At 37.8% G+C, this 22,405-nt stretch overlaps 1 protein-coding gene across 2 annotated transcripts in view; it reads left to right on the top strand.

Moving 5' to 3' along the window:
* The window catches only part of RALY (RALY heterogeneous nuclear ribonucleoprotein), a 309,368-nt gene extending 289,131 nt beyond the window's left edge, over window positions 1–20,237 (top strand). For both annotated transcript variants that reach the window (XM_081324300.1, XM_081324301.1), the window contains 6 exons: window positions 6,545–6,595; window positions 10,709–10,869; window positions 14,286–14,399; window positions 15,918–16,063; window positions 17,697–17,745; window positions 19,466–20,237. In XM_081324300.1, coding sequence (XP_081180426.1) covers window positions 6,545–6,595; window positions 10,709–10,869; window positions 14,286–14,399; window positions 15,918–16,063; window positions 17,697–17,741 — 517 coding nt within the window. In that variant the 3' untranslated portion in view covers window positions 17,742–17,745; window positions 19,466–20,237. The remainder of the gene's footprint in view (window positions 1–6,544; window positions 6,596–10,708; window positions 10,870–14,285; window positions 14,400–15,917; window positions 16,064–17,696; window positions 17,746–19,465) is intronic.
* The last annotated feature ends 2,168 nt before the right edge of the window (window positions 20,238–22,405 follow it).

Genomic DNA, 22,405 nt, shown 5'->3' with positions numbered 1-22,405 from the left:
GCTTGCTAGCCTAGATGGGAAGGACCTGTAGCCCTACAGATGCACTGAATTAAATGCACGGTAAATAAATTAGGCTGTGTAAAGTAGCTCTGTTCTCCCTTGAGAGGTTGTCTCAGCCCACATTGTTAAAATAATCTGATTCAAAGTAATGAACAAAATTGTTCATTTATTTTTCTGCCTTGAATTTTGCCCTGGCACTTGCAACATTTGTGTAGACTCTCTTTTGAGCATCCAGGGAGAAGCTAGATGAGTGCTCTGAAATACCACTTGTAAGGGGAGTTTTATCTGAAAAGAAAATGTTGAAGCTATGTTGAGGTTTGTGTGCAAAGTTGCACAAAGCTTTAAAATAAACTAATAGCAAGGAGAAAGAACAGATGAACGAATATGGCACAGCACTCCCTGGAAATATAATACAGGATATTTTTGGACATGATTGTCTTTATTACAACAATGAGCAAACCTCATCTGACTTGTATGGAAAGAAATTTGAATATTAAGAATGCCAAACAAACAACTTATAGCCTGCAAGACCCTTTTGGTTTCCTTAACAGATGATATTTAGACCTAAGTACCAATAGCAATCTGTGAGAGCCCTAACTGTGCTCTATTTCCCAAAGGTTTAAATGAGCAATTTGCAGGAAGGAATACCTTCTTCTTGAAAATATGGATACATACATGATCATTTTTATCCTTATTGGGACTCATCATGCTTTGGTAGCCAGTCTTATTTTATAGGTGGTGGTGGTGGTTGTTGTTGTTGTTGTTGTTGTTATTTGACTCTGCCACATGACTGGCTAATCAAGTGCCTAGAAATAACAGGAGTCAGTAGAAACATCAGAAAATTTGTGCAAAGATCAATGGCACAATGGAAGACACATTTGCGGGTCAATGGTGAGAGACTGGGAGAGGTTAATATCAAGAGAGGGATATTTCAAGGAGATTCATTATCACCACTACTATTTGTAATTGCACTGTTTCCTCTGTCAACAATACAGAATAACTCAGGATATTGCTATCAAACATCAAAAAAATCTGCCAGACTATCCCACCTCCTTTTACATGGATGATATGAAGCTGTATGGAAAAACATCATCTGAAATAGAATCACTGCTGAACACTGTCTGTATATATAGCCAAGATATTGCAATGGAGTTTGGCTTGGACAAATGTGCCACACTTACTCTCAAACAAGGAAAAATAGTGAAAACTGAAGGAATAAAGATGCCCCACGAAAATAACATTAAGAGTCTGGATGAAGAAGATTACTACAAAGACTTGGGTATCCTTCAAGCTGACAACATCAAGCACACTGAAGTCAAGAAAAAGATTAGAGGTGAATACATCAAGAGAGTGAAGAAGATCTTAAAGTCCAAACTCAATGGAGGAAATACCATGAAGGCAATCAACACCTGGGCAATTCCAGTCATTAGATACACAGCTGGAATAGTGGACTGGACTCAAGCAGAACTAAAAGCAATGGATAGGAAGACCAGAAAAATAATGACAATGAATCATGCTCTTCATCCACGCAGTGACATTGATAGACTCTATCTACCAAGGCAAATAGGTGGGTGTGGAATGCTGCAAGTACATCAAATGGTTGAAGAAGAAAAAATGGCTTTGGAAGAATATCTGAAGGACAATGATGAAGATGCACTGAAATTAATATATCAGGAAGGCCTACTGACTACTGGAGAGACCAAACTGACCTACAAGAAAGACCAAATGAAAAACAGAATAGAGGCATGGGAAGGCAAAGCACTACATGGACAGTACATTAAAAAATAGCTGGGAAAGATCTGGCAATGGCTAAGAGCAGGAAAATTGAAGAAAGAGACTGAGGGACTAATCTCACTGCACAAGACCAAGGAAAAATGCATAAAAAGTCAAAATTGAGAAGACAGCAACAGACAGTAAGTGCCACCTGTGCAAAGAAGCTGAAGAAACTGAAGAAACAGTGGACCACCTGGTAAGCTGCTGCAAGAAGATTGCACAGACTGACTACAAGCAGCGGCATGACAAAGTAGCAACAATGGTGCATTGGAAAATCTGCAAGAAGTATCATTTGCCTGTAAGCAAGAACTGGTGGGATCATAAAATAGAGAAAGTCATAGAAAATGATAAAATTAAACTGCTCTGGGACTTCAGAATTCAAACAAAGAAGCACCTGCAACATAACGCCCTGGATTTAACAACTGTCGATAAGAAAGACAAAAAAGTCTGGATAGTGGACGTGACAGTGCCAGGAGACAGCAGAATAGACCAGAAAGAACTGGAGAAGATAACAAAATACAAAGACCTACAAATAGAAAATGATAAAATTAAACTGCTCTGGGACTTCAGAATTCAAACAGACAAGCACCTGCAACATGACACCCCAGACTTAACAACTGTTGATAAGAAAGACAAACAAGTCTGGATAGTGGATGTGGCAGTGCCTGGAGACAGCAGAATAGACCAGAAAGAACTGGAGAAGATAACAAAATACAAAGATCTACAAATAAAAATAGAAAGACTGTGGCAAAGGCAAGCAAGGGTAGTACCAATAGTAATAGGCGCCTTGGGTACAATTCCAAAATAACTGGAGCACCACTTGAACACCATTGGCATTGACAAATTTGCCATTAGTCAATTGCAAAAGGCGGCCTTACTAGGGACTGCTTCCATCCTGCGACAATATCTGTAATACTATCAAACATCCACATCTGCCTAGCCCAGGTCCTTGGTAAGGACTCGATAGGTAAACAAAACATCTGGCTGACTGTGTGATTTTTTATTATTATTATTATTATTATTATTATTATTATTATTATTATTATTATTATTATTATTATTATTATTATTATTATTATTAATTATTATTATTATTATTATTATTATTATTATTATTATTATTATTATTATTCTATGAAATGGAAATTGCTTGTTTGAATAGGTCCCAATTTTGGGCTCTGGGGGGATATCTTTTTTCACAATAAAAAATAATGCTGGAAGAACAAGGCTAAATCATTTTTTCCTTTCTTTATAATCTAACCATAGCCTGAAGTAAGCTACTTTACGGGAAAATATGCTATGCAAACTGTATGTTTAAATAAACAGGCTGCAAATGTTTGTTACAAATTAATAAAAGAAAATCAGATCTTCAGAATAGATAAAATCTCATTTTATGGCATTCTAGGATGTGAAATTCATAAAAACCAGCAAGAAATAGGAATGAGAATAAGCAGTCTGTGCAGAAATCACAGAGAACATGTAACATAGGACAGCCTCTAATTTCAATACAGGCTGAGAAAATCCCCTATCTGAAATCTTAGAAACTCCTGCAGATCAATGCAGTCAATATTGAACTGGAAAGAACAAAAAGAAATTGCAGGATGGGATCTCTGATGTATTCAGAATAAAATCAGCATTCTTCCTTAAGCTCTTGATTGAAAAAATAAATGAACAGATGATATAAATCGGAATTTCATATGAAGACTCAAACCATTTGCAGATCCCAAAAATTTGCTGCTAGGATCCATTGAAATAGAATTTAATTATTAGGGTAATTAAATAATGTTATTATTTCTTCCATCTGAGAAGATCAGGATATAAGTTTAAGTTTAAGTTTATTGAATTTATATACCACCCTTTTCCCGTAGGACTCAGGGCGGTTTACAAAGTATTTAAAAACATCAATACAATACAAGAGTTAAAAACAGTTAAAATAATTAAATTTGATCCCTGGGGGGGGGAAACTCTCAGCCTGGGCCGGAAAGCTCAAAGAGCCAGGTCTTCAGGTCCCGGCGGAATGACTGAAGGTCGAGGGCAGTCCTAAGCTCCACGGGCAGCTGGTTCCAAAGGGCAGGCGCACCCACTGAGAAGGCCCTCCCCCTGGGTGTTATCCGCCGGCAGTCTTTTACAGGCGGCACCCTGAGAAGGCCCAAGTGGGAGCGCACAGGACGAAAGGAACTTGAGGTCGGTGACTATAAGGGTGAGACTATACAGACATGTCAAACTTGTGACATCACGTGACATCGTGCAACATATTGGAGCTTTTTCTCCGTTGCCGGCAATGGGGTGGGCATGGTTTGGGGATGATGCATCCGGCCCATGGGCCAGCAGTTTGACACCCCTGTCCTATTTTATTGTCATAGCCATCCACTGGTAACAAGTTAATGATTGGGTATCCATGTCTATGGTTTATAGAAGAAATAAAAGTAGACTGAATTTGATAAATACCCAAAGCCAAAACCAAACAAACCATGTTATAATGGAAAAGCATATGAACCCAATGGACTGAAGTCACCAACTGAGACCTCCTTTATCCAACCCAGCCTTATACAGAAGACTCTCTGCACACATCAACTATAGTGTTTTCTTTGATGGAGATACTGGGCTTTAAGTCTCTTTTGGGTTTTATTGTCCTGAAATGTCACATATGTGTCAAGCCAGAATTAAAATTTTCACTTTTAAACTGACCTTTCAAACAAATGTATTGCTAACTACACTTCTTTTTACTAGAAAATGTCAGAGCCCTCATTTTCTATGATTTGCCAGCTGGATTTCTGTTTAAGTTTTTCTTCTAGGAAGGGTTGCAATAATATACTTTCATTGCTGTGTATAAAATATTCCTCTTGGAAGAGAAAAAGAAATAGTGGGCTATTAAGTTACCCACTGGCACTGACACAGTAGTTATAGCATCTGAACCAATTCTTGACAAGTGCTATTGCTAAAATACAGAAACACTCAATGGTGGAAGAGCAAGCTGCTTAGAAAAATTACAGGAAGCTGTGCTGCCTTCGTCCCCTCCTAAGGCTCTGTATAGCCTCAGCAGGGCAGCATTGCCAATAAAGATGCAACCCTGAGGCAGGTATGGGAGTTGTGTTTTGGAAGCTCTGCCACATCTTCCTGACTCTTATTGTTTTAACCATATAGTGGTGTTGAACTCTTGGCGACGTTATAGGCAAGTGCTCTCTATACTACGTTGTCAAACACAACTTCTTTCAATTGTTGGATGTATGTATTTGCATTTGTAACGCTTATAGGGAAATATAAAAATCTACTATCCAGAGTTCAGTGTAGTTCTTCTGTAGTTCTTTTGAGTCTGGGCCAATCTAACTGGGTAAAATTTTAAAACAGAACCTGTGATGTCCTGATCTACCATTTTTTTTTTGGATAGATCAGAATTCCCATCTGCTACCCATTTATCATTTAGTATCCAAATAATAATTCAGTTCACACATAAATCCATGGATTGTGAATAAACATTATGAGCTTGGTTCACCTATCACACAATGCCAAAAATGTGCAGATTATATATATTTGTACAATTTGTATGTTTTGTATTGTATGTGAGCCAGGTGAAGTCTTGCCAGCTGAGATTCTACATATCATTGTAACATCGATAAGAACCTGTGTCATAATGAAAATCCATTGGTTGGTTGTTTCAGAGTACATGATTTTCTGCAGATGCTGAATGCCTTGTTGTGTCCTAAAACAAACACAAGAGTAAACCTGAATCCTTTATGATATAATTTTGTGTGTGTGTGTGTGTGTATCTATGTATACACACACACACACACACACACACACACACACACACAAACACACTACGGTGGGAAGGTAACAGCGTTCCGTGCGCCTTTGGCGTCCAGTCATGGCCACATGACCATGGAGACATCCTCGGACAAGCGCTGGCTCTTCGGCTTTGAAACGGAGATGAGCACCAGCCCCTAGAGTCGGAAACAACTAGCACACATGTGCGGGGGAACCTTTACCTTACGTTGTAACGACCTGGATAATGGGCTGTGTGATGAGAGAAAGAGAGAGAGAGAGAGAGAGAGTTTTGAACACCTTGTCAGCCCAAATAAGGGCCAAATCTTTTTCCCTGTATCAGCCCAAACTTGGGCCATCCACAGATGGCAGTCGCAACTGCGACAATCATTATTTGCGTAAATTTTTTGGATTGCTAATAAAGAATTAAAGGGAGACTCATATAGCTATTTCAAACTTATTTGTTCTCATCAGTCAGCCACACCCTTCTGAGATTCGAACCTGTGGACGGCCCGAGTTTGGGCTGATACAGGCAAAAAGATTTGGCCAGTATTTGGGCCGACAAGGTGTTCAAAATACTCAAGACACATCTCCCCTGTCTCTTCCCTCCCCGATGCAGCTGACAGAGTGAGAAAGAGCCTGTGGCCTAGAGGTTAAAACAACTGCCTAATGTGCAATCAGCCCAGGTGTATGTGTGTGTGTGTATATGTATGTGTGTATGTGTATGTGTATGTGTATATGTATGTGTATATGTATATGTGTATGTGTATATGTATATGTATATGTATATGTATATGTATATGTATATGTATATGTATATGTATATGTATATGTATATGTATATGTATATGTATATGTATATGTATATGTATATGTATATGTACACACACATACGGTTTCCTTCCAGATCTGTGAGACTGATTTCTGCTATTTCACAAAAGTTGCTACAAAGAAAATTTATAGAAAGCATAGTACTAATCCTGTTCTTTTTTATTTTATTTTTTGAAAGCAGTGGCTATGACTTTGACTATGATTACTACAGAGATGACTTCTATGACAGGTGAGCAAATAAGCTAAGAACTGGGCTATCACATTGATTGGCTTTTATTTTAAATAAAATGAACATAAGGGAACACACTTTCATAATGTTTGGGCAAAGCAAATATGGATTACTTATATTTTCTACCCTGCCACAGTTTTATTTGAATGGCTGCTTCACTTTTTTTAATATATTGCTTTAGCTCTATGGATGTAAAGATTTCTTTAAATGACCGAAAATTGGATACAGATAGTTGTTGACCTACAATCAGTCGCTAACTGACATTTGAAGTTACAACATGCCTCCCTGGGAATGCTTAATGACCTGCCTCCAAAGTTCTGACAACTGGAGCAGCCCACACAGTCACATGAGTGCATGTTGGCTGCTTGGCAGCCAGCCCACATTTATAGCCATTTGCAGCATCCCATAGTCACGTGACTGTATTTTATGACTTTCAGCAAAACTGTTCTACAGCCAGTTTGGCCTAGTGACTAGAAGGCAGGCCAAGGATTGTTACTGTAGGGAAAATAGGAGGAGGAAAGTATGTTGGATATATTCTCCACTTTGACTTATTTGTAAAAATAATAAAGGTGAGGTGCAAATAAAAATAGCAAACCATTGGTTCGCTTAATGTCATAGTGATCGTTTGACAACTGCTGCAAGAAAAGTATAAAATTGGGTTGATCATGTGGGTGACCCAGTTTACAACCATCCAGGCTTACAACCATGATCAGCAGGCTCTATTACAGTTTTAAGCTGAGGACTACCTGTAATTGGTCAAAGCTAAAAGTGAAAATATAAACTTCAAAACCTACATTTTTTAAAATAAAGCTTTAAACCACCGTGCAGAAGTGAGTTTAATACAGTTCACTTACAATCCCATTACAGGATACCCTTGATCTTGTTAACTAATTTATGGTTCTGATATGTTAACATACTAATTGCAATATGCAAATGTATACACTTTTGTCAAAATAAAATTAAGTTATATAATATAAAAATGTAACTGTTAGACAAAGTTAAATTAGTGAGACATAACACATATATTTTGGGGTATTTTGGCTTATTTCTATGCCAGGGCAGGGCACCTCCAAACACTTTTTCAGTTTGAAAAGACAACAGTATCATTGTAACAAACTTTACTAGCTCTTGATTTAGAATCTGTGATAGAAATATAATGGCTTTCTGTGTAGAAAATAGAATATAATGGAATAGTAGTAACAGTGAGAGGGATCTCAGAGTCCTAGTGGAAAAGCACTTAAATATGAGCCAGCAGTGTGCTGCAGCTGCCAAAAAAGCCAACACAGTGCTAGGCTGCATTAACAGAGGGATAGAATCAAGATCACATGAAGTGTTAATACCACTTTACAACACCTTGGTAAGGCCACACCTGGAATACTACATCCAGTTTTCTTCACCATGATGTAAAAAAGATGTTGAAACTCTAGAAAGAGTACAGAGAAGAGCAACAAAGATGATTAGGGGACTGGAGACCAAAACATATAAGGAACGGCTGCTGGAATTGGGTATGTCTAGTTTAATGAAGAGAAGGACGAGGGGGGACATGATAGCAGTGTTCCAATATCTCAGGGGCTGCCACAAAGAGGAGGGAGTCAGGCTATTCTCCAAAGCGCCCAAAGGCAGGACAAGAAGCAATGGATGGAAACTGATCAAGGAGAGAAGCAACCTGGAACTAAGGAGAAACTTCCTGACAGAACAATTAACCAGTGGAACAACCTGCCTCCAGAAGCTGTGAATGCTCCAACACTGGAAGTTTTTAAGAACAGACTGGACACCCATTTGTTTGAAATGGTATAGGGTTTCCTGCCTGAGCAGGGGGTTGGACTAGATGACCTCCAAGGTCCCTTCCAACTTTGTTGTTGTTGTTATGAATAGAATAGAATAGAATAGAATAGAATAGAATAGAATAGAATAGAATAGAATAGAATAGAATAGAATAGAATAGAATAGAATAGAATAGAATAGAATAGAATAGAATAGAATATGGAGGTCTTCTAGTCCAGCCCCCCCCCCACTCAGGCAGGAGAACCTATACCATTGACTGTGTAGTCCAGAGATCCTCAACCTTTCGGGCACCAGGGACCAGTTCCGTGGAGAAAAGTTTTTCCGCAGACTAGAGAGTGTGTGGTTTTGTGTGCTGCCTGCAACCCAAGGATGGGGCTTTGCTTGTTTTTGTGGACTGGTTGCTGGCATGCCACAGACCAGTACTGGTTCATGGACTAGGAGTTGGGGACCCCTGGTCTAGTCTCTTCTTAAAAACCTCCAGTGATGAAGCACCCACGATTTGTTTTAATTCAATTCAATTCCATGTTGCTTCTCTCTTTGATTAGTTTCCAACCATTGCTTCTTGTCCTGCCCTCTGGTGCCTTGGAAAATAATTTGACCCCCTCTTCTTTGTGGCAGCCCCTCAAATACTGAAATACTGCTATCATGTTACCCCTATTTCTTCTTTTCTTTAGACTAGCCAAAGCCAAATCCTGCGGCCGTTCTTCATATGCTTTAGTCTCCAGGCCTTTGATCATCTTAGTTGCTCTTCTCTGAACTTTTTCCAAGGTCTCTTTTTGTAGTATGGTGACCAAAATTGGTTGCAGTATTCCAGGTATGATCTTGCTAGGGTTTTATAAATCTTTTATAAATCTTACCACAGATTTTCATGGTAAGGATTCCATTCCTCTAACAAATTACCAGACAGATGTTCCAGATACATTCTTATTCAAAAATGGAAATTAAATTATCAAAACACATGCCTTGAATTTCTATACTATGTACAGCTGTGGTATACCTTACATTTTTTCTGTTAAGGAGACTGCTCATCTACAGTGCTAACATTCTATGGATGTCCATGAGGAATCTTTTACTTCATTTACTTCCCACTGATAGTTTGCATTTCTCTGCCCTGTAAGAAATGCTGCAGGAGTGCTCCTTCACTACGCTATCTGCCAGAGGACGTTATGATTGAGATTATTGGAGCAGCAAAACCCCAGAAGGGTTACTAAAAAAATCTTTTTGCTGTCATGAAGGGGATGTCCGTCTTTTTGCAGCCCAGATATAACAGTCTTGTCATTTTACCAATCAATAGCCCCATTCTAAAAGCATCCCGCATGCTCAGTGTCCACTGGGTTCTCTTGCATCGCCCTTTGCAAGCAGCAGTACAAACAGTTTTCTTGTCTAGAGAATTGAGTTCAGCTGAATAAATCCAGTGGCTGTCTTGTTTCTTCCTTTCCATTTCTAAGAAAAACCAAACGTCTGAGTGTTTGTACAATACAGTTTGTCTCCAAAAGATTAACATTTATTTTTTTAAAAAAAGTCAGAAAGTAGAAGGGCCTAGTTGGCAGCAGTAAAACAGGGTTTCAGCAGCCATGAAGTACATAAAAACTTTATTTTAACTTTTTAAAATGCAACTATGCAGGGGTTTTTTTTACATGAACAAAAAGCTAACTTTTGAACTAAAAGTAGATGAAGCATAGAGGCGGAACTACAAAATTCCCCTGCGGTTACTAAATCAATCTCTGATGAATCTGAGAAGAGCACTTGGTGCATTTAAAGTTCAGCTTCAAAGTCCTTGGTAATTAGGGCTGAAAAGGATCCAGATGCAACAGGTTAAGCAACTGTTTTTTTCCTGCCTGAATGTAACTTTGTATAAATATTATTGGTGCATCTTAGGAAAAACCTTTGTGTCCTCTTTTAAGGAATGAGTAGGCTCCAAGTGAGGGGGGGGGGAGATACTAAGATAGGACAGCAAAATAATTGCCTTGGATGATCTGTTCTAATATCCTGGAGATTTGCCTAAGGATTTCTCAAATATGAAATATTGAAGTATTTTTAAAAATGAATTAATGGTAACAATCTTGCTGTTCAAGCAACCTATTAAATAACTTCTCAGAGTTGTCAGCATTAACTTGCAGGATAATGGTTGAACAATGTGTCTCCTCAGTAGTTTAATGATCAGCTGTAATCTCTGATGGGCTTTAATGCCCAGGCAGATGGCTGGAATGGATGAAGTTTTAGCTCCCTCTAGAGGGCATCAATGGTTTTCATCTCTTGATCAGAAATATTTGTTAATGTATCTGACTGGAATCGCTACAGGAAAGAATTTCTTCTGTTTCTGTGTAGACTCTTTGAGTATCGTGGAAGAGTCTCTCCCATACCCAGGATGGTTCCTGTGAAGCGGCCACGAGTCACCATCCCTTTAGTACGACGTGTCAAAGCAACTATCCCAGTCAAGCTCTTTGCCAGATCTGCTGCCCTTGTGAATAGCTCTGCCAAATTAAAATGTAAGTTTCATGTTACTGTGCAGAGGTAACATGTTTACAACTATTTCAGATGTGCCTTTGGAACAAAAGGCACAAGGGCAGATATACATTGCAAACATAATTACTAATAAGTATTTTATGTATTACAAAACATTGCTTTTATTTTATTCTTGAATTTATTACAGTAGCTGCTTCTTATATGCAGGTAGACCATTTGAAGTTATGATGTGCCTGTCTTGAGGCTACATATGACCCAGTTTCAAAGTTCTGACATTCACACAAACCCCTCCAGTTGTTGAACTTTGGGCACTCAACAAAGACATATTTATGAATATTTGCAGCATTCCACCATTACATGACCATGTTTTATGAACAGTTTTGCCAAAATCCCTATTTACTTCCATTTTTAAGCAAAACTGCACTTGTTGTGAACCATTGGTTCACTTAATGATCTCAGCAGCTCCTTTATAAGCACTGCATTCACTTGACAACCACTGCCAAAAAGGTTGAGAAATTGGGTCAGTCATATTACTGACTCGTTTTACAACCATCATGAGTTACAACTACAATGGGGTATCTCTATTATGGTCATAAGTCAAGGATTACCTTGACTTAGGCTGCTTACAACAATTTTTTATTTATTAAATTTATTGGCTGCCCACCTTACCACAGGGTAACAATAAAAACAAAAACTTGAGAGTAAAGCAATACAATTAAAATCAGAATTAATACTGGTATCATTAAATCAATTATTACTTCAAAACTCGGTGAAAAATGCATTGTTGCCATTTCCCTAAATATTAGGAAGGTGCAGGCAAACACATCTCCCTGGAAAGAGTGTTCCACCATCTGGGAACCACAGAAAAGGTGGCCCCCTCCTGAGAACCAGATAGCTAAGTTTCTGGAGTGTGGGCATGTAACGAGCTATAAGAATAAACTTGACAAAGAGGAGGAACAGCCACAGTGAAGGCAATGTCAGATAAGATAAAATCTAAGTCTAAAGCAGGAACGGAATTTGAGAAAATATCTGACTTGATTTTCCCTAGTTGTCCATCTGGTCAAAGTAGGAAGTGGGGAGGCACATTCAGTGTTTCTGTAATCCTGTGATAAAAATAGTTTTAGTATTCATGACTACGGTGTTCAAGTCTGGTCTACCTCAATTGATGCTGTCTTTCTAGATAAGCAGAAGATCCTGCTTTGGACTTGGCTTTCTCTTTATGTGATTGTTGCCTGGGTTGTGGCACTTCCTGCTGTTCCTCAAGGTTATTCTCACAATCCATAACAGGGCATTTTCAAAGTACTGCCTCACCTGCTGCCTTATCTAACTTGGTAGGTTCATAGCAGGAAAAGCAGTATTTTTATTAGACCTGCAGAGGCAAAAGTGCCCACTTATGCTAGTGTTTTTCTAATTTGACAATTTTGAGAAATGTGGACTTCAACTTCCAGAACTCCATAGCCAGCATGTTGGCTAGGGAATTCTGGGAGTTAAAAGTCCCATACATCTTAAAGTTGCCAAGGTTGAGAAACATTTATTTAAAACGTTACCAAGATTGAGCAATGTTCCTGGGAGTCAGATTGTAAGTAGTGGTAGGGTTAGGTTGATTAACTTTCTGATTATCCAGTAACCTAACTAAAATATTTTTAGTGCCATCTTCCAGAGAAACACCCAACTGAAATGGGTCCAAATAGCAGGGCTTTTTTCTCATAGAACGCCCAGAACTGAGTTCCGGCACCTTTTTTGGATGGAACCTTGTAGGGTAGGCAAGGTGGGTTGTATGATATGTGTGAGTTCCGGCACCTTTTTCTTTTACAAAAAAAGCGCTGCCAAATAGTAAGTTTCATCCAAAGGCATCTGAAGCTGTGAGGACACCCCTTTCTTAATCGCCTTACCAAAGAATGGAACATTTGAGAGTGGCTCATAATTAAGAAACCTGCCAGGGCAAGGAAAGGGGGGGGGTGGGGTTTAGTAAAGATCTTAGAACTGTTTCTTTAAGCAGGTTGGAATATATTTGATACTCAAGGAGGTATATATTATCTTCCCTAACCATGGAATCAGTGACAACCTGGTTATTTGATCAGGATGGGCAAGGGTAGAACAAGCTGTGTCCACGTTTTTGAGAGCTGTGAACTAAAAAGAATCCATATAAAGAGGAGAATGATTGCCTTTTATTTATTTATTAATATCCTACTTTTCTGCTCTCAAGGGAATAGTTATAAGAATACAATAAAATATATTAGACAATGATAATAACAAATAAATGGAGCATTAACATAAGCACATACTCATCACAGAGCAAAGAAGAAAAATAAATCGAGCCAAGTATTTAACTGAAAGATGAAATATTTGAAACACACAATAGAATGAGCCAGCTAGATCTCCATAGCAAGACAGTTCAGCTAATGTTCTGTCAGTGCTTTTTACCACAAAAACAGGTTGCCAATGAGATACAATTGTTTGGTAACTACAGCTAGAAACATCTAAATTCAAACTGTCACTGAGAAAAACAAAAGACTAAATGGCTGCCGGAAGGAATACATGCCCTTGGCTGAGCTTTTTACAAAAAAAAAGGGTGATGATCAAATTATCATCTCTGTTCTAATAATGAACTAATTCTTCAGCTAATGAACCTCATTTGAACTCTACTGCATCATTCATGCCCAAGATTTTTTGGAAATGAAAATAGGAAAATACCGCTTGCCTCCTTTCTTAAGAAAGTAAAACATTCCAGTGAAAAGAGGATGCTCAGCTTTGCCAACATGGAAGAATGAGTGAAAATTATAGCAAATGGAAGGCTGGGAAGTAAACTAGATGGAATCTGAGGGAGTCATCCACCTTACAGCAAGAGCTAACTTATGCAGACATTTGCCACCAATAGCTGATCTGGACACAAGAATTAGGTATTAGTGGGATTGGGAAATACAGTTTTGCAAAAACAAGAAAGAAGGGGGAATTCTTTGTAAAAAGTTCAAGGAATGAGGTGAAAGGTTCCTCTTTTGTTTTTTATTGACACAAGAGTTGCAAGTTTTGTACATCACCAAAGTTGGGAGAGTGTGGAAGGAGGTCGTTTTAAGCATTAATAAATGAACTCTTTGATACCTACAATATCAGCATCTTGCCAGAGTCAATATAGCACAGGGCTTCCATATCCTTAAGTAGCTGTGCACTAGCATTTAGGTTTTGATAGTTTATCCCATTGATGGTGCACTCTGATGGGAGAAATGGTACTTGCCAAAATTCTCCTGTCTTCTCCTCAGCTATGAAAGGCAAACGAGACCCTGTCCTATACTGAACCCAATAAGCCCTTATTGTGACGGACGCCAAGCAGGACCTGCAACTAAAAGGTATATGTGAAGTATAATTAAATCTCTGCTCGAGCAAATTGCTCATTCGTACCATACAAAAGAATAAGGCTTTCCTCTAACTTTTGTCTTCCAAGTGAAATGCAGTGAACTGCAGACAATTAAAACTGAACTGACACAGATCAAATCCAACATTGATGCTCTCTTGGGCAGATTGGAGCAGATTGCCGAACAACAGAAAGCACCTACAGGTCAGTTGGCTGATTGCAAATGACCCCTCAGTATCACCAAGACACAATAGGAGTTCAAGTGCAGAAAGCCAGTGCCAGCTTCTTAGTCCTGGCTGACCTTCCTTTGTTCAGGACAAAGGACCTTTGGTACTTTTTGCAATTACAGTACAGGTCCATGACGCCCTTGTTCCATTCCTAGGAGCTAGTACGGGGGGGGGGGGGTTCCCATCCTCAACTACAGCACCTATCACCTCCAGCCAGCAAGGGCCAAAGTGGATGATGACCAATGGAATTGTAATCCAATCTGTCTGTAGGCACCATATTGGGTAAAACTGCACCAATGTTGTTAAATATAAGTGACTGTTACTAGGCAATCTAAAGTATGGACATATTTCAGTGGCATTTATATTATAAAGATCGTAATAGCAGAACGAGACCAAATAGCCCCTGGAAACCTGTGATTTCAAAAAACTGTCAGGCTTCCCATCTGAATATAAAAGTATTCTGAGGCTCCCCTGCTGATTTTTTGTCCTTGAGAATGTATTTTCATTGGTTAGCTGTACTAGCAAAGGACGCAGATACTACTAGGAAACTGTAGCTCAACAGATTACATGTCCAAAACATCTACCATTTCCCTATTCATAGGCTGCAGTCCTCCATAGATTAGATTCCAATTTCCATTAATCTTAGTAAAATGGATTGAAGGGAGCCACAATCTAGTTGCATCTGGAAGCCTAACAGGCTTTCCATCCTTGTTCTACTTCATACATCTAAATGACAGTAAGCCATCTTGATATTTTTTTTCTGTCACTCCCTGTGCCCTGCTATAATGCAGTAGTAGATTTAAAAATGAAAAAGAAAAGAAACATTCTAAGTCTTTTTCATTTTGTCATCTGGTCCAAACCCCCAAACTGATAATTTGTATTGCTTCCAAACCATGCCCAGTTGTTTTTTTTTTGTTTCATGGACTGCATTCACCAAGGTTTTTTCAATTAACCCATTTTCTGGTTTTGCATAATGTGTTGAATCATAAACTAATCAAATGACATAGATTAAAAAAAAATTAAGTCACAATGAAACTAATTTGATTTGTTAATGACTTCATTAACCAAGTCATGTAAACAAAGCCAAGAATTATTTGTGAGACTGCTTTTCTCTAAGCCTGCACTCTGTGATATGAATCTCAGGTTATAGTTTGCAATAAGCACCTATTAAATGATAAAACTGAAATAAATGAAGTAATATTTCTCTTGGCAACCTTGCTCTGTCAGGACTCATTGCAGACATTTTTTCCAGAAGATATTCCATTTATTTTTTTTCTTTCTGATAAGATGTTCTTAGCATTTGAGTCCAGGTGCCATTTTAATTTTTCATGATACTCCAAATGTGGCAACATACAGGGACAGTTGGTGAAATTCAATTAGTTTCCTGCTTGGATTCTTAATTACTTAGCTATGCTGAGATAAGCCAAATAAAGCCTGCCAATGAAACAGGATTCTCAAGCCACATAGATATTTTATCATTTGCCTTTTTTTGCAGAAGTTAGAAAAAAGGCAGATGAAAACAAAAGTGAAATTTCTCAAGAAGACACAGCATCAGAAGCAGATGTGAATACGGAAGAGCCGTTAAATGGGGAGGAAGAAGAAGAGGAAGGCCTTGTGCAGGATGATTGTGACGATGAATTGGTAAGATATAGCAGGAAATCATAGTTTTTGCACCAAATGATATATTTTGGGTTTACACAGTTGTACCATTTCTCAATCTTCAGGGGAAAGTAATATTTTCCCCATACCATTAATAGATAAAATTATCTCTTAACATTATAATGAATTGCACCCAGGACACGTCCTTTCCTGTTCATCTGGAGAACATCCAATTTTACAACTTATTTTTCCACAGTTGTTAAACAAATCACTACATCACACAATTGTTTTCAGCAAATCTGGCTTCCCACATTGACTTTGCTTGTCAGAAGCTATCTGGGAAGGTCGCGTGTGATGATCACATGATCAGTCAATCATTGCAAATACATGCTGGTTGCCAAGTGCTCAAATTTTGATCACTTAACCATGGGGATGCTGTGACAGTCATAAGTGCAAGGACTGGTCATAAATCGCTTATAATTTAGTGAGATTATAAGTACAAATGGTCACTGATGTAATAGGACTACCTGTAAATGAATGGACAACAGTAAAAAGAAGATCTCACAGATGTTGTCCAAGGTTCCCATAGCTCAAACTATAGACCAGACATGTCAAACTCGTGATGTCACGTGACGTTGCACAACGTATCAGGACAGTTTTGCCATTGCCGGCAATGGGGTGGGCGTGGCTTCTGGATGACGTGTCCGGCCCAAAGGCCAGGAGTTTTACACCCCTGCTATAGACCATCGTTCTATTTTCCTACCTCTTATATTTTTTTGTTGTTTGGGAACATGAAGCTCTACTTGTACATTGAGATAATATTCCACTTTTGTTTAAATATATTTAAAACATTAGAGTTGAAAGTGGATATTTAACTGCCTCCCAACTAATATATTTTAATCAAATCCAAGCCATTTAATGTTACAAATATTTGGTCATGTATTTGGCATAGAAATACAAGATTTACAGTCCACATATTTTATCACATTAGTGAAATGGGACAGAATATACATTGGCCAAATGAACAGTACCTGTTATGCATATAAATAAATAAAATAGTCATTCTTATCCCATCTTATTAATTTTTTAATCGCAGATAACTACAAATGTTTAAGTAAACAAATGCTTCATTACCTAATTCAAGTAGATGTAAAGATAAAGAAAGCACAGTCCCTAAATTGCCAAATAGATAAATATATCAAATAGATCAATATAAATTTAATGAACAGGCACAGTAATTATCTGGTTTCCTTATTACAATACAGAATTTCTATCCAAATTATGGTAATTATTCCTACCAAAATTAGAAAAATTGTAGCCAGATTTTTATTTAGATAGAATATATTAGCATATATAAACCAAAAAGTATGCAAATATGTATCCTTTTTTATATTTGGGGAGTTGATACATTTCCTGCTCTTTGTTGATGCTTATGTGGTCAACGTAAGGGAGAAGATACAGGGAAACTCTTACAAACTCTTTATTTAAGAATAAGTCCCTTTTAGTTTAAAAGAACTTCACTTTTAAGCAGGTATGTATAAATGTATACTTTTAGGACTGTTTTTATAATCTTTTTCTTTCTTTCTTTCTTTCTTTCTTTCTTTCTTTCTTTCTTTCTTTCTTTCTTTCTTTCTTTCTTTCTTTCTTTCTCTTTCTTTCTTTTCTGCTTCTTCAGGAGAATAGCCATTTCACATATGTGGAAGACTCCAGCCTACAGTAATTAGGTATATTCTAAAACTTGCAGATTCCATTCATGACAGCAAAATCCCATTGAATTATGTAAAATAATACGTATTTAAATTTTCATATTTTGATTTAATAATACAAGCTTACGTTTTACTTTCTTTCCTCCTTTTTGGAGAGGTTTCTTTCTTGACAAAACATTTATTAATTTATACCATGCTGTTTATAACTTTGTGGTGGTGGATGACAGATGGACTGCAACATACATCAGGTATCACAGGCATACAGGGCACAGGTCCCCAACCTTGGCAACTTTAAGACCTGTGGATTTCAATTCCTAGAATTCCCCAGCCAGTTTTGTCCCAAAACTCAGCTGCCTTTCTCCTGATACTAAAAGAAACAGAAAAGGAAGAAGAGGGGAAGTTATAGAAAAGATGGCAAAAAGAAACTTTGGCCTACAAGTGATTAACCAACTTGTTAATCTGTCTTTCTCTGCTTCTTGATAGCCATCGGCTACATAATCATATTTTTGTCAACTTTCTCTACTCATTGAAGCTATTAATGTTTGCCCTTGACATTTCATACAAAAAAAAGAGGAAATAATATAATAATACATTTGAAATAGTGAAACAATTATTTTCCTCCCACTCCTTCCTTCGCCTAGCATGTCACTACAACAACAAAAAAAGGGAGGATTACAAGAAGTTAAAACCTTTCTTGATATATCGAGCTGGACAAATGTTGACATACAGGGCTGCCATTGGGTCTCTGCCTGGAATTCAAAAGGAGACACATGGACCAATATTTCCAAGCAATTTTGTAGGACACAGGATAGTCATTCCAATGGGCTATCATTAGTATTCCCACACATACACACACACACACACACACACACACACACACACACACACACACACAAAATCATTGTATTACACTGGGGGTCTTGTAACCAGCATCCACTACTGAAACAGATATTTTATCAAGAGAATAGAGCATTTCTATCTAGAAATAGGAAAGGAAACAATCTGTAGAAAGTCTTTCTTGAGATAGGAGGTACCAGGATGTGCAATGAGTACAATTCCACAATATACAATGTATGGTTTTGCATTTGAAATCCGGATCATGCCTTCTAAGCCAGGTTGTCTTGTAGTGGCCCATTTGCTTTTAAGCCTTAGTCCAGTGTAGTTTCCTGCATAGTTGCACTAGAAAACTTTAGTATTGCACTAGAAACCCTTTAGTATCTGAGATATCACCTAGAAAGATGAAGATGGTTGTTATCGGGCCTTTGTTCCCAAGAATAAAACAATTCTCCATCCAGTTTCCTAAGGATTAAGAAGGCAAATAATTATAAAAGCAGAAAGAATACTGGCTAAAGTTGGCACATACAGCATAGTAGTATGCATATTTTGACCCAGGCATTTCATAAGAATTTTGAATGAAATATTCACTTTAGGGCCCAGCTATGCAGCCAATAAGGTTCCAAAACATAATTTACACTTTTTCATACCAAAGCTTCACAGAAGCTAGTCCTAGGAGTTTCAACAAGGGCAATTGAAGAAATAGATAGTAGTGTGTCTTGATTTCTTTTTAATTACAAGAAATCTAAGTGCAGAAGAAAAATGTATTTTCTTCCCTGTTGACCATTTTTCTAAAATACAAATAATTTCAACCAATTCATACTCAGAAACATGTTGTGTGATTTATTAAACTGCAACCTACTACAAAATTGTATTATCCTTCATTATCTTTTTTTTCTTCAAGGTTCCCTTCTTTGTACAATATTGTAAGATGGTTTATTCCTAGTTGCCAACTTCAAAAATAGATGGAGCGTTGTTTGCTTAGCAGGGTAATCCAGTCTTTCAGACTCCAACTACTTGTCAGGAAAAGGTGAGAATCATTTTCATACAGGCCAAATTCAGAGGATTTTATCCTACCCTCCTAAGGATTTCTGCTGGAAGATATACAACCAGATATACGGATCTTCTCTTCTTCGGGACATATTAACAGAAGATTGCATCTCACAAAGCACAGTAATTTACAACAATTTCTTTGTTGAAAATGCAAGTTACAAAACAGGCAAGCATTGTTTTTCTTTTTATTTTCTTTATCCTTTTGGCTCTTCTCTATTAGCTTATCCTGCAAAGTTTGGTCACTTTGGTGTCCCTAGCTATTTTCAAAATGCTTCCTAGACTTTGCTATGAACAAACCGCAGGACTGAAGAATGAAAGAAATGGGGGGAGGGGGATTTGTACATAAAATACTGTATAATAAAAGGAAGAACTTGATTCATGATTTAAGTCCAGTATCTTTTTTTGCTGTTATTGCTATTTAAATAAGATACATAACAAAATAATATATTGGATTCAGGCTATCTCTTCACACTACCAGTGCCTATTTTCTTTGAATATTTTGCTCTCTGTGCCGCTCTCATTTAAGATACATCAAAAATGGTGTCCAGAGCAAACCAGAAGTGGACACTGCCACAATAAGTGCTCAGAGTTAAAGCTGTATTCTGTACTCCATTCCATTTTCTTCTTTCATCCTCCTATCAACATGAGCCACTATCCCACATCCCCTGAGCATATTCAATACTCAGAGCTGTTTTGGGATTCTCCTTTGCTTTTCTACCAATTTTCAATTTTATCATATGCTGCTTTTTACATATAGTGAAATCTAAGTGACACCCAGAAGAAATTAATCATACTTTAGGTAGAAAAAATGTTTGCATTTTGTCATTCCTTTTTCAAAAAGAAAATAATTTGACTGTATTTCTTGTGAGATTGGTCTACTGCCCAAAAGGGAGGAGGTAAGAAAAGCTGATTTCTCTGCCACAAAGCACATGACCAAGAGATATAGATCAAAATGGGGGTTGGGGGGGGGGAATGAAATAATTTGGAAAAGAAAATGACCAAGGCTCTGAGAGCCTTGACTCTCACACAGCTGATTCAGGGGAAAGACACTAAAGTGAGATGTTCTTCTGGAGAATAACGGTGGCAGCAGTAACTATTAAGCCTTTATAAGGCACAACTCAGAAATGTAGGCTCAGAATACTTCTGAAGCAGGTGTGAGACCCCATCCTTTCATGCTACAAGTTTACAATATGCTACTGTAATCTCAAAATGTGATTTTTTTTTATATTTCAGCCATTTCTTTGTTATGCTATTCTTTGTAACCCATTCACTGGAGTTTTATCCTGTCGAATATGCTATAGAATCCTGAAGCCATTGTACTCTCAATAGCTATGAGGTTTCTTGTTCTTGAAGCTGTAAAACAGTTCTAAATCATAGTTCCATGCTTCATGGTTGGGATGAAGGTTTTTTTTTTTAAATTAGAATGCAGTTTCAGTTTTGCCACATATTTTTCATTATTGCCATAAAATACTCGCCTCCTCGGTCCACAGAACACTGTTCCATTAGCTTGGTGTACCTTCCAGGTGGTTGTTGGCAGAAATGAGGTGGGTGGCAGTTTGCTTGCTGGAGAACACTATTCTTGATACACCCCCAAGAACACTATTGTTCATTATTATACATAATGTGCACCCGTATAGACTTTAGATAATTAAGAACTGCCTACAAATCCTTTCGTATAACCCTGATACTTTATGATCTTCCCATCTGGAGTGATTTCTTTTGGACCACTCCTGGGAAAAGTAACTTATTTTTGAATTTGACCACTATTTTCCTATGGAGTGATGGAGGCAAAAATCTTAGATAATAGTTTTGTAACTGACAGCCCAGGTTCAAGACCCCAATGCTGCATGATGGGGTGAGCTCCCATTCTCGCCCTAGTTCCTGCTAACCTAGCAGTTCAAAAGCATGCAAGTGCAAGTAGATAAATAGGTATCACTTCAGCTGGAAAATTACTGCACTCTATTTTCATGCTGGCCATGTGATGACGGAGGCGTCTCTGAAGACAATGCAGACTCCCTTGGCTGAGAATTGGAGATGAGCATCACCCCCTTGAGTCAGTAATGATTGGACAGGGGAAAATTTTAATGCCTTTCTAGCCTCCTGAGCACGACAAATCTTTTTCAGATGTTTGCAGAGGCATGAGTCATTCCTCAAATCTGCATGATAAAAAGCAGACTTCAATGGAAAGAACTAATGTCTAGGCTTTTAAAGAGGAAGACTTCTTAAAATTCATCCCTGATTATCACCTCATAAATTGGAATAACTATCTCAATTCACCGTTATTAATCCTACAGTTTCTTATACATTTTTACAAGAAAAATGAATGTTGGCTTAATATATTCAATAAAGACATGATACACATTAAGACATTTACATCTATTAAAAAATTTAGAAGCCCTGATCACAACAGATTACAGTTCTGCAGGATTACAAATATTTCTAAAAGGTTCACAAACATTTGCTCACAGTTAAATCTCAGAACTATTCCCCAAAGCCACATAGATTATGAGGAACAATTTATGGCTGCTACGATTTATACATGTTGCCATTGTGGGTGCAGATAATCACAAAGAAAATATAATCAGGGGAGCCTGGTAGATACCAACAGGGTTCCACTAGGTTTTCAGCTTATCCACATCATAGTAAAAATACCAGCCCTACCCCCACACTGAAAAATAACTGCAGCAGTCACAGTAAAATATAAGCGATGCAGGTAAGACTTCTAGGTAAACCAGAGGCTCCTGCACTGGGCAGTTTTCTACCCAGCCCTTTAGGGAGACACATTTGTGAG

Source organism: Vipera berus (assembly GCF_964194415.1).
Source record: "Vipera berus genome assembly, chromosome: 3".
NCBI classification, from domain to species: domain Eukaryota; kingdom Metazoa; phylum Chordata; class Lepidosauria; order Squamata; family Viperidae; genus Vipera; species Vipera berus.
Note: the sequence above shows the minus strand (reverse complement) of the source record. Positions and strands in the feature narration are given on the sequence as shown.